Consider the following 12,917-nt stretch of genomic DNA (forward strand, 5'->3'; position numbering starts at 1 on the left):
TAGATAGATAGATAGATAGATAGATAGATAGATAGATAGATAGATAGTGTTCATATGGCATTTTAAGGTTTACAAAGTGATTTATATGCTATCTCATTTTATCTTCACAGCCACCCTAGGAGTGCTCCCACTGTACAAATGAAGAAACTGAAACAGGCAGAGGTTAAGCTACTTGCCCAGGGTCACACAGTTATAAGTGCCTAAAGGTGGATTTGAACTCAGGTTTATTTTGATTCCAGGTCCAGTGCTGTGTCTACTGAATCATCTAGCTGCCTAATAATGATAACAATAACAACAACAACAATTGTTGGTATAAATATAGCAATTTAAAGTTTGCAAAGTGCTTTACAAATATTATCTCATTTTATTCTCACGCCAACCCTGGAAAGTGGATGCTAGTATGACCTCAATTTTATAGAAGAGGAAACTGAGGCAGACAGAATTTAACTTGCCCAGGATCACGCAGCTATTAATTATCTAAGGCTATATTTGAACCCAAGTCTTCCTGATTCTATCCATTGCACCATCCAGTTTTCCAACAATAAAAACAATAACAGCAGCAATAATATTACCTATAGTACCTACTTCACAGGATTATTGTGAGGATCAAATGAGATAACACACGTAAAGCACTTTTTGTAAACCTGAAGGTATTAAATAAACACGAAGAATTAGCTGACCCTTTTAGTAATCACAGCTTTTAGCCAGACTTCTTAAAAAATCAAATTTCACTAACTATGGCTTGCATTTGTATAATAATTAATCTCAATAAATAATACTTGCCCTTTTAAAAAAAAGTTTCTTAAAATAATTAGTATTTCCCTCGCATAAAGGGGAAGATTACGGGCTGCAACATATTCTGAAACTGACAAGTTTCAAAACACGATTTCAAACACAATGCTCTTGTTGCTCAGTAAAATTTATGTTTTAATGGTTATTAAATCAAATGTTGAAAAATAAAGATCTTATTTGAGAAAATTTACTTATTCACAACTGGTATTTGGAAAGATGGGTCAGTATGATGTTTAATTTATATATATATATTTTGTATATATACATTTGTATATATATATTTGTGTGTATATATATTTGTATGTATGTATGTACATATATATGTATGTGTGTATGTGTATATACATATATATATACATGTGTGTGTGTGTGTGTGTGTGTGTATATATATATATATATATATATATATATATATATATATATGTGGTAAGGAGAGAGTGATTGGTCTTCGAAAGTAGTCCAATCACTGTTCTTCTTCATGGCTCTGGAAACTAAAATTATAAGCATTTGAAAAAAAACAATATATTTCAGAATTATAATTTCCATATCATTTTTGCAATTTAAAAAAATATAACTTCTCTTGGGTTGATTTGCTAGGCTTCATGAGTATGCTCTGAGTAAAGATATCAGAAAAGTTCATGGAGTGAAGCTGAGCTTAAGATCACTGAATGGAAAGGAACCTTGAAAGGTTATCAATTCTATTTTTTCCTTCTCCATGAAAAAACCACAGTTAAAATATCACAACTAAAACATAGCATTTTCACTAGAAAGAGGTTCTCACATTTTCCCCAGGAACTTAGTTTAGTTTATAATAGCTTAAAGTTCTCTTTTACTGCTCATCTAAAATTTTTCTTATTAAAATTGTATTTTTTGTGGGGGGAGGGGCTGGGGAAGGTGTTTGAGAGGCAGACATGTTGCAGGCTTTTTTGGAGTTAAGTCCTTTTTTTTTTTTTCATTGTTGTTCAAAACTGGAATTTCACTGATGTAAAAACTCCCTCCATCAAAATAGATCTGCAATTTATCTATAACTTTCAGTCTAATGAAGTTGCTTATGACACCAGGTGGTTAAGTGACTTTCCCATGGTTACACAGATAGTATGTATGTGTCAGAGGTAGAATTTTAATCCTGTTTATCCAACAGAATGTAAATTCCTTGTGAATAGAGATTCTTTCATTCTTTTTATTTGGATGGCTGAAACCTCGCACAGTGCCTGGCACATAGCAATCACTTAATAAATGCTTGTTGACCAATCAATTAATTGATTCATTATGTGATGTTACTATTAATAAGAATAATAACTATGATGATGACAACAATAATCAAGAACGATATAATAATGATGATGATGATAAAAATAATAAATCCTGATGGCCCTTCCAGTATTTTAAAGTTGTTATGTTTTGCCTATTAGGGGTTCTTATTGTGAGGACTGTTAACTTTAAGAATATATATATATTTTAGGGGACAGCTAGGTTGTGCAGTGGATAGAGCACCAGCCCTGGATTCAGGAAGACCTGAGTTCAAATCTGGCCTCAGACACATAACACTTACTAGCTGTGTGACCCTGGGGAAGTCACTTAACCCTATTGCCTAGAACAAAAAACATATATATATATGTATATATGTGTGTGTGTGTGTATACATATATATATACATATATATACACATATATATATGTGTGTGTGTGTGTGTATATATATATATATATATTTATTTATTTATTTTAGCACCAGCCCTGGAGTCAGGAGGACCTGAGTTCAAATCCAGCCTCAAACACTTGACACTAGTTGTGTGACCCTAGGCAAGTCACTTGATTCCAATTGCCTCACCAAATTATATGTGTGTGTGTGTATATGTGTGTGTACATATATATATGTGTATATGTATGTATATATGTATGTATGTATATATAATATTTCAATATAATCGATTCTTTTGTAATCTTATGTATTTAAAAACATTCACTATATGACTTTGCCAGCCTGCCAAGGAGGTCCAACACACACACACACACACACACACACACACACACACACACACACTCAAAATTCCTACAAATCTCTTCTTGTGGTTCAGCGTTGCCAGTTCTGACCCTATGTTGTTAATATGGCATGAGGTTGCATTAGTCTGTATGTCAGGAGAGCAAGGTATAATACTGACTCTGTCTCTTACTGGCCATATGACCTTGAGAAATTCACTTAACAACTCTGAGGCTCTGTTTCCTCATCTGTAAAATGGGGTAACAATAATAATAACAGCAACAACAATAACGAATTGCAAGGTTGTGTGGATTTGCTTTTGGAAACAGGGGTTTATGATCCCATGTCAGCACCCAGTCATTGCCATCAGGGTTTCTTTCCCTTCGGGACCCTTGTGCAATGATTAGGGTAGATTATGCAGAGAAAAAGTCAAAGCTGTGAAATATCACTTGCAAACTATAAAAATTTACCATCTACTAATAAATGCCTTTCAGGTCCAAAGCTTTCAGGTCCCTTCACAGACTGAGAAGCAACAAAACCTCATACTGGCCTCAAATATACTAGACGACTCAACAGACTAATTGCATTGGAACTGAATCATTATCAGAGAATGAGATGTTGTCTACATTCACAAAAAACAATGGTATCAGGCTCAGAATTCCTGCTGGCCACATGTTGACTTAGAAAACTATAAATTAACATTATCTGTGTTATATTGTATGTCTACATTTTAATCTGGTTCAGGTCTCACACAGGAGTTTTACCAGCTGGAGTCTGATACCTCTGGCCTACACTATGTAAAACTGATTTATTAAAACTTAAGAAAAAATGTTTCAGTAGATGTCTCCATAACAAATACTCATATTCTCTAAACTACACAGAATGAAAAGCCTTCAAAATATAGAGACCTACTAGATGAAACCAGAACCATGTGGAATAGGATGACAACTATATCACCCCTTTTATCTTGGCTGCTACTGGAATTGTACCAAAGGATGCTTTCCAGAAGCTACAGATTATAAGCTTATGTCCTAATGCTTTTTTTCAACTACAAAAAGCACATAATAGTAGGACAGCAATTTGTCTCAAGAGCATTTCTGTCTGAACCCCCCCATCAATAAAGATGAGAAGAATGAAATTATGCTAATACCAATAACAAAGATGAGGACATGATATGCAACATTTCTGAATATGCCCCCTTTAAGGTGTACAAAGTGCTTCACCACAGCAGCTTTGTCAGATATGGAATGCAAATTTTATTGTAACATATTTACTACCTAATAAGGTTGCTGCAAACATCAAATGAGAACATTAGGTATTTTTTTTCTAATCATAAAGCCCTACAAGTTCCAATGGTCAGTACTGGTTTTGCTATCCCAATTATTATTCATCCTGAAAGGGAGGGGAGTATACTTTTACACTAGAAATAGTAATTGATGGGGTAAATTACATTATGAATGGACCAAGAATGGAGGCACAAAAGGAGAGGGTGAGGAGAACCAAACACACACTTAGATTAAGCCTGTTTTTGAGGGCTTCAGAGACTGGTGTGCAGAGGATGGAATATTTCTAAAAGAGGCATTGTGCCCAAGTATTAGGAAGTGGATAAGGCTGAGAGGGAACAGTATTTCCCACATGAGGTCAAGTAAGGATGTATTAGGGATCCTCAGATGCCTTAAGGACAGTTCACTCCTTGAGGTCTGAGGTAAGTGAAGTGGATCTTCCTCCCCTCCTTCCTCCTTCCTCCTTGCCACCACCCCCCCCCCCCCACTTTTATTAAGCTGCTCATCCATCATTCTTGTAAATGATCACTTGGCTTTGGTAACTTGACTTGACACAATCACAAGTCTTGGGTGCATTTCCCAATGCATAGGTAAAAGCTGTATTTTGCAGTCAATGAATTTCACGTGTTGTTAACTGACCTGAGAGCAGCTTGTTTCAACCCTATGCATCCCATGGGAAAAGTCATCAGTGAATGTAATTGCATCCGAATTTATCACATCATGGAATGAGGGCCAACCTGGGGAGAAAGGTACAAAAATAAAAAGAGAGAGAATGAGATAAATGGCTTTCAGTTACAAATGTAATTTTAAAGATATACTAAACATAGGATAGGCAGCTAGGTGGTACAGTAGATAAAACACAGGGCCAAGAGTCAAGAAGGCTCATCTTCATGAGTCCAAATCTGGCTTCAGACACTTATTAGCTGTGTGACCCTGGGCAAGTCACTTTACCCTGTTTGCCTCAGTTTTCTCATCCATAAAATGAGCTGGAGAAGGAAATGGCAAACCACTCCAGTATCTTCACCAAGAAAACCCCAAATGAGGTCATGAAGAGTCAGGCACAACTGAAAAAAACATAGTACAGAAATCCTTAATATATGACTCACACTTAACTTGAAGGGGGGGAAAAAAGAAAGCATAATACAGATAACAAAAGATGATAGATAAATGACAGAAGATAAGAGATGATAGATAAAATAGATGGTAGATAGAAGATATGGGTGATTGATAAATACAGATGATAACAGATAGATCAATAGATAAAAGATAATAGATGATAGATAAAAGATACATAAATAGATAGTTTGGCTACAAAGTGATGAAATTTTGTGGCTATTTTCATTTTGAAAGTTCATCTAGTAACTGCTAAATGTTGATGATCGGAACTGGTAGATGCAGAACCATCATCAATAAACTCACATCTTCTTAAAGTATTGAAATAAAAATTTTTTCTTATGTCTATCACCATTTTAAGTTATTTATTGACAGCAATGTGGTATTTTGTTCCAATGTGCCAGTACCCAAGTGATGACTACAATTTCAAACATGTTGAACTAATGAAAAAGTAGGTAACAGGGTTAAGTCAAAGAGACTCTGATCAAATCTCACCTTGAACGCACCCTTAATGAAGATGTTTTCCAATGATCTGCACAAGAAACTCTATAAAAAATCACCAGTCCCATTCTCTATGTTCTATCCCAACAGGTAATTAATGTTATAATATTGTTTGTGTTTTCTTCCATTAAATGCATGCACAAATTATTTTACACACATACCTATACAGAAAGGTAGAGGAGACTAAAATAACATACATGAAAATAATTTACTATCATCAAGTTGGAAACACCCCAGAGATGAGTCAACACTGGGGAAACAATTAGCACAATTAATCTTATAATCATATAAATGACAAAGATTACAAAAACCACACAGTTATTTCAAAAGGTACATAACCTTTAACAAAATGCTGCCTTTAACAAAATATGAAACTCACTTATTTTAAAACTCCTAAAAATATAGGCTTAGAAGAGCCCGTCTTTAACCTACCAAGACACATACAAGATTTATATAAATACTTTTTTACAGAAACAGGGACAGAAACAATTTAAAAAATATTCACAGCTCAGCTCCTGTTTGGACTGAGTCACTATAATAAAAGTGACATTACTACCTAAAATAATTTATAGATTTAGTGCTATGCCAATGGAATAGTTTCATAGAACTAGAAAAAATAGTAACTAATTTGATTTCAATGCATGAAAAGTCCAGAATCCCAAGGGAAATAATGATAAATATGAATGAAGAAGGCTTAGCATTCCTAGATCTTAAGTGGAGTAGTCTTTAAAACTATCTGCTACTGGTTAAGAAGAAAGAGGATAAATGGAACAGATGATATAAGCAAGAAATAAGCAGTTGAAAGCATTAGCCCAATGTTTTATAAAGCCAAGGACATAAATTGTTAGGTAAAGGACTCTATTTTTTACAAGAACTGCTTAGAAAACTGTAAAGCAGTTTGGCAGAAACTAAATTTAGACTAACATCTTATACAATATACCACCATGAGCTCAAAATTAACCTAAACCAGATGCAACCTGAAGTTCCTCACTACTCTGACTGAAAGAAGCCTTGAGTGGTCAAATTCTTTCAAGGCAGACCCCTGTACCTTTCCATTTTGGGGTTCTCAGCACTCCAAACCACATAAGGATAGAAATAGTTTTAAAAAGAAGATGGTCTGCTAGTGTTTCATTTTGTTCTGATGCCAAGCTTGAACCACCAGACCAGACTGAATTAGAGCTACCCAACAAGGAGAAATGTATATTGAGGCTGAAAATATAGGATGGGGCTAGGTTGTGAAGGGATTTAAAAATTAAAAAATTTTATCCTAGAGATAATAGGGAGCCAGTGAAATTTATTGAGTAAGGGGTTATGACTTGATAAGAACTGTACTCAAGGCATGAAAGATGGGTTGGATAGGGTGAAAGTTGGAAAGGGAGGCCAATTTTGGAATTCTTTTAAATGGTCTAGCTAAGAAGCGGTGAAGGCATGAAATAAGATGCTTACTGTGTGATTAGAAAAAAGGACTCAAATGCAAAAGATATTAGGATGATAGAAATGGCAATAGTTTGCAATGGACTAACTATGTGGGTTGAGGGAAGTAAGGGAGAAGGTAAGGAAAGGAGTATAATGCCAACATTACAAACTTAGAGAGTGGAGGAGTAGAGATACCTCTGACAAAAATATGGAAGTTTGGAAGAGAAAGTAGTTTTAGGGGAAAGATAATTAGTTTGGTTTGCACATGTTGAGTTTGAGATGTCTCCAGAGTGTCATAAAGGATTAGGTCAAGTGGGATGGCATGGAAGTCCTCAAATGGTTTCAATGTGTGCTACTTAAGCATTGATGCTTGAAAAGTGAAATTTGTTTGTTTACCTTGGCACCATCTAAACACTGGGAGGGACTCTGAGAAAAAGAAGCATTGTGGGGATTAACATTTCAAAACCAATATGAAATGGACAGTATACCTTTCAAGCTGGGGAGGAAATTCATTAAGTAAACATTCAATATACTGTCTACAGCTTATGGATGGGAAGGTCTAAAAGAAAACTGGTGGGCAGCCATATTAAAAGCTCTGCAGCCCTTGGGTTATCATTCATTTTTCAAAAAAGGCTCACTTGGACTTCCTTTTAAGATGGTGATGTCTTAGCTGTGTCCAGTTCCCCTGACAAATATCCCTGCTAAGATTTAAAAGGGTGCCAATTTAAACAATAACCAAGAAAACCAAAGGAAAACACCAGTAAGCTCCTTTGCTCAGTCCAGGACTGCCCAAGATGTCCAAAAAACCTTTGGGTGTTTGAAGCAGAGATGCACCTTTGAAGCCATTGACAACATTAATTTAAAAAGGCCTAAAGCCAACAGGATCTTAACCAAAATTTGGCAAGGGTCATAAGGGGTTTCTGATAGATTACTGCTCTAGAAGATTGACAGGACTCTGCCCCCAGATAGTCTGCACTTACAATGGGGCCCTCCAAGAGGCTCGAAGTCACTTTGGCTTCAAAATCCTGCCGGTGCCATTGGATGAAACAAAGCCAGCTGCCAGTAGGAGACTGCTCAAGGAAATGGAGAAGTGCATTGTCCAGACAGCCTATAGCAGGGAACCTGAGTTTCCTCAACTATAAAATGGTGATACTTCTCAAAGTTGTTCTAAGGATCAAATGAGTTAATACTTGTCAAGCACTTAGCATAGTGATTGACATATACTAGGTGCTACATAAATGCTTATTCCCTTCTCCTTCCCTATATGAATGTAACTAAATGGTATTGGACCATAATAAACAGCAAAAGGGTTGAATTCAGAGAAAGCTGGAAAGAGGTGTACAGCCTGATACAGAGTAAATGATTGGCACCAGGAGAACAATTTCTATAATGAAGGAATTGAGAACCTCGGTAGTTAGTATGACCAATCATGTCTTCAGAAAACTGATGAAGAATACCTCCCACTTCCTGGCAGAGAGTGGCCTGAGTAGGGGCGCAGAATGAGGCTAACATTTTCAGATATGGCCAGTGTGTGAATCTGTTTTGCTTGACCATTTGTATTTGTCATAAGAGAATGTTTTTGTTGATAGGAAAGATGGGTGGGATGGGGGAGCAGGTGAATAAAAGCATCAATGAAACATTAAAACAATACACAAAAGAGAACATGAGGAATTTCAGCAGAAGTCATGTAAGTATGACAGTTTTGTAACTATTGTATTAAACTTAATAGACACAAACCATAGCTAATAGTCATTCATTGTTCCATGCACAATTCTCTTTTTCTGTTCTCTGTATTGGAATTCTCATGTTTGTTGATGTTGGTTAAACTCACAATAAAAGTGAAAACACAATTTTAAAAAGAGAGAGAAGCACATTTAAACTCTCAGTAAGATAAACAAAAAGCAGGAGGGGACTTCCTTCCAGCAGTCCTTAAAAAGCGAATATCCTTACAAACCTCCCTGGACAGCTCAGATGAATTCATTTTCTTTAATTCATTTATGAAATATTTATTAAGTACCTACTACACATAAGGCCAAGGTGAGTCACTATTGACAATCAAACTAAGGAAGGCCTTCATCTACAATAAATGGCTGAAAATCCCCAGTGATGACAGTACTTTGAACAAGGAATTCCCCCCATCATGTGAAAGTATTTAAAGGAGGAACTCTTCACTGCGGTAAAAATCCTCAAAGGAAACCCTGCCCCCACTCCTAATAATAAGGAAATTGCTTCAAAGGCTGATATGCAGAGACTGGAGCAATCTGTGTCTTGTTGAGAAAATTATCTTGAGCAAAAGGGTTGGGGGGGGATGTGTTTATGTCAGTTTTGACATTAAAGAAAGATCATCCATCCTCCTCCTTTTTGCTTTTTGCTTTTGCTTTTGGTCTTCCCATCTAACAAAATATTATTTGTTTTGGATGCAGTCCACATTCTTTTAAAAGGAAAGTCATGTGAAAACCTGCATAAACAGGGCTGGCCTGCCCTTTTGTTTCTCTTTGATGGGGCTAGATTTGGGCCTATTCTCTTTCTTATTTCAAAGCACTGTTCTTTTCAAGTAGTGACCCATTATTCTCAAGAATCAGGGCGCTACTTGCAAACATAAATCAATGAATTTCTTCTCCTTGATGAATTTACATATTTAAATATATATGTTAAATAGGGCAGATACAGTACAAGTAAAGCAGATAATCAGGGAATTCAAACTCCTATCAGCCTTTCTAGATTTATTGTGCATTATTGTCCAGTTCAGGCAAACTAGCTTCCCTGCTGCTCCCCGTAAATGACACCTTATCATCATCATGTCACTAACCAAGCTGTACCCACAGCCTGGAATGCACTACCATGTCACCCCTGCCTCTCACCTCCCTTGCTTCCTCCAAAGCTCAGCAAAGTGTCAATTTCTATGCAAACACTTTCTTGAATCTCTCTTTTGTTTGTGTCCCCCCTAATTCCTTTGTTTTTACTTTGTTTACAATTTGCATTAAGTCATATGCATGTCCCCCACCCAATAGACTTCAAACTCCCATCAGAGGTGGACTTATTTTTGTCTCTGTTTTCTCAGCACCTCCTATAATGCCTGACACATAGTAGTGATGTGGTTTAGGGGTTCAGGGGTGCTGGGACCCCAAAATCACAACATGTAGATCCTGCCCAAAAGAATTCAACTCAAGCCTTCTTTCAGCCAAAGACAAGGTTTATGAGAACATCCATCATATTGGGCAGACTCTTAAGGAGTCTGAACATCAGTAAACTATTGGCTTATTGGCTAGATTATAAGAATCTCAGCAGTGGCTAGATTACAAAACTCTGAGCAAGTGTCTAGATTTTAGGAATCTGAGTAGTGGCTAGATTATAAGAGTCTCAGCAGTGGCTAGATTTTAAGAATCAAAGCCTCTTAATGGAGACAAGGTGGACCTTACATACAGAAAGTCTATGGGAGGGATCTAGGAGTGGCCAAGTAGTCTATGAGGTAATAGAACTCCAGGGACCTGGACCACGTGGCCAAGGGAGAATGGAGAAGTGACCTGGGGCCATAGGGAGGTCCCCAATGAAAGGCAGGTTGATGGGATTATAGCCTCAGGGGAATGCCAGAGTTTTGGCCATGTAGGAAAGTCCAAGGTTTTTCCTTTCTGGGGCCCAGATCCCAACCCCATCAGGAGGTGCTTACTAAATATTAATTGAATAAATGAAAATTATGGTATGGGTTCTAACATGCAATTGCACTGAGCATCATCAGTGTAATTATCTGTGTGCACCAGAACTAAAGGTGTAGGCCAGGGGCGGGGAATCTGTTGCCTCAAGGCCACATGTGGCCTTCTAGGTCCTTGGGTGCAGCCTTTTGACTGAGTCCAAGTTTTACAGAACAAATTCTTTTATTAAGAGGATTTGTTCAGTCAAAGGGCCGCACTTGAGTCTCAAGGCTGCAAGTTCCCCACCTGGTGTAGCATAAACAGAATTCTCATATCTCTTCCTTTCTTTGGCTCATGCTCTCACCCAGAGTCACACCCCAAGAACATTAGAGTTTAGCTCATTTTGCTCTGGCCGAGGGTTTTATCCTGCCAGCATAAATATATAGCTCATGTCTTTTATAATAAAAGTAAAGAGACCCTTAGCTCCCATGCAAGCACTCTGGCTAACAATACAATAAAGGAAAGACAAGTTTTATTTTATTCAACTTACTCAAAGTACTTGTAGCCAAGACCATGAATAGTCACAACAACTTTTCTTTCTGCTCTTTTTTTACCTTCCTTTTAGACATCCCTCCAAATTCTTTGGGATGGATGTCCCACCATAAAGGAAAAGAACTGGGGGTTTCTAGAGAGGCAAACCTCTTCTTACATACTTGCACAGTTCCATATAAGAACAGTATTAAAAAAGTTCAAGGACAAGGTTTACTTCTGTAAATCATGGCTCTGTCCATTTCTACTTCTTGGCTTTGGCTCCTATTTGGCCAACTTTTAGGGAGATGATGAAAAGTTTCACTTGAGACATTATGATCAGCAGCAGCAGCAACACATATAGTGCTTTAAGATTTACAGAGCACTTTACAAATTTTATTTTACCAAAACAATAACTCTGGGAGGTAGATGCTATTATTATTCCAGTTTTATAGATGAGGAAACTGAGGTAGATACCAATTGAGTGATTTGTCCAGTGTCACACAGTGAGTGTCTGAAGCCAGATTTGAGCTCTGGTCTAGCACTTTATCTACTATACCACCTAGCTGCCTCTTAGGGTTTCCTTTCCACTCTGGTAACTCAATTCAGGACCACTCCTGTGCAGAAGTATATAGAAACCTACATGCTATCATTAACGATAACAACAGCAACAACATTTAAAAAGAAGGCAGCTGGGTGGCTCAATGGATAGAGTGGTGGGCCCAGAGTCATGAAGACCTGAGTTCAAATCCAGCCTCAGACACTTACTAGCTGTGTGACCCCGGGCAAGTCACTTAACTTCTTTTTGCCTTAGTCTACTAGAGAAGGAAATGGCAAACCACTCCAGTATCTTTGCTAAGAAAACTCCATGGATAGTATGGTCCATGGAGTCACAAAGAGTCTGACATGACTGAACAACAACATTTAAATAGTACTTTAAGGTTTATAAAGCACTTTACATATGCTAACTCAGTGGGTCCTCCAAACAATAACCCTGCAAGGTGGGTTGTTATTATCCCCATTTTACAAATGGAGAAACTGAGGCTGAAACAGATTAAGTGACTTGCCCGAGGTTAGCCAGGTAGTAAGTCTCTGAGACAGGATTTTAACTCAGGTCTTCCTGAATCCAGGAGGCGCTTTATCCCCTGCACCACCTAGCTGCCCCTCACTATCCATTTTTTATGGTATGAGTCCTGTATCCCAAACATAAGTGCAAAAGTATCAAGGGCCTCTAATTTATTCATTCATCATTCCCTGACACCTAGCAAATCGTCAGTACATAGTAAACAATTAAGCAACAAGCATTTGTTGGTGCGGTTCAGTTCTGTTTAGCTCTTCCTGAGCTCCTGGACCACAGCACACCAGGACCTTCTGTCCTCCCCTATCTCCCGAAGTCTATCCAAGTTCATGTTTGTTGCTTCTATGACACCCTATCCTTTGCATCCTTTTGCCTTCAGTCTTTCCAAACATCAGGCTATTTTCCAATGAGTCCCATCTTGTCATTATGTGGCTGAAGTATTTAAGCTTCTGCTTCAGTATTTGTCCTTCTAATTAATAGTCTGAATTAATTTCTTTAAGTATTTAATTCAGACCATGGCAAGCATTTATGACACCCCAACTATGCGTGAATCATTGTTCTAAGACTGAAAAAGACTAAAGTGAAACACTCCCTGTC

The 12,917-nt window shown here is 37.3% G+C and overlaps 1 protein-coding gene across 3 annotated transcripts in view; it reads right to left on the reverse strand.

The window, feature by feature from the left end:
• Positions 1-12,917, reverse strand: part of MSRB3 (methionine sulfoxide reductase B3) — a 200,361-nt gene that overhangs the window by 15,802 nt on the left and 171,642 nt on the right. For all 3 annotated transcript variants that reach the window (XM_027854185.1, XM_027854186.1, XM_027854187.1), the window contains one exon: positions 4,695-4,792. In XM_027854185.1, the coding sequence (XP_027709986.1) occupies positions 4,695-4,792 (98 nt within the window). The remainder of the gene's footprint in view (positions 1-4,694; positions 4,793-12,917) is intronic.

The sequence above is a fragment of the Vombatus ursinus genome, unplaced genomic scaffold (assembly GCF_900497805.2).
Source record: "Vombatus ursinus unplaced genomic scaffold, bare-nosed wombat genome assembly UNPS02010320.1, whole genome shotgun sequence".
NCBI lineage: Eukaryota > Metazoa > Chordata > Mammalia > Diprotodontia > Vombatidae > Vombatus > Vombatus ursinus.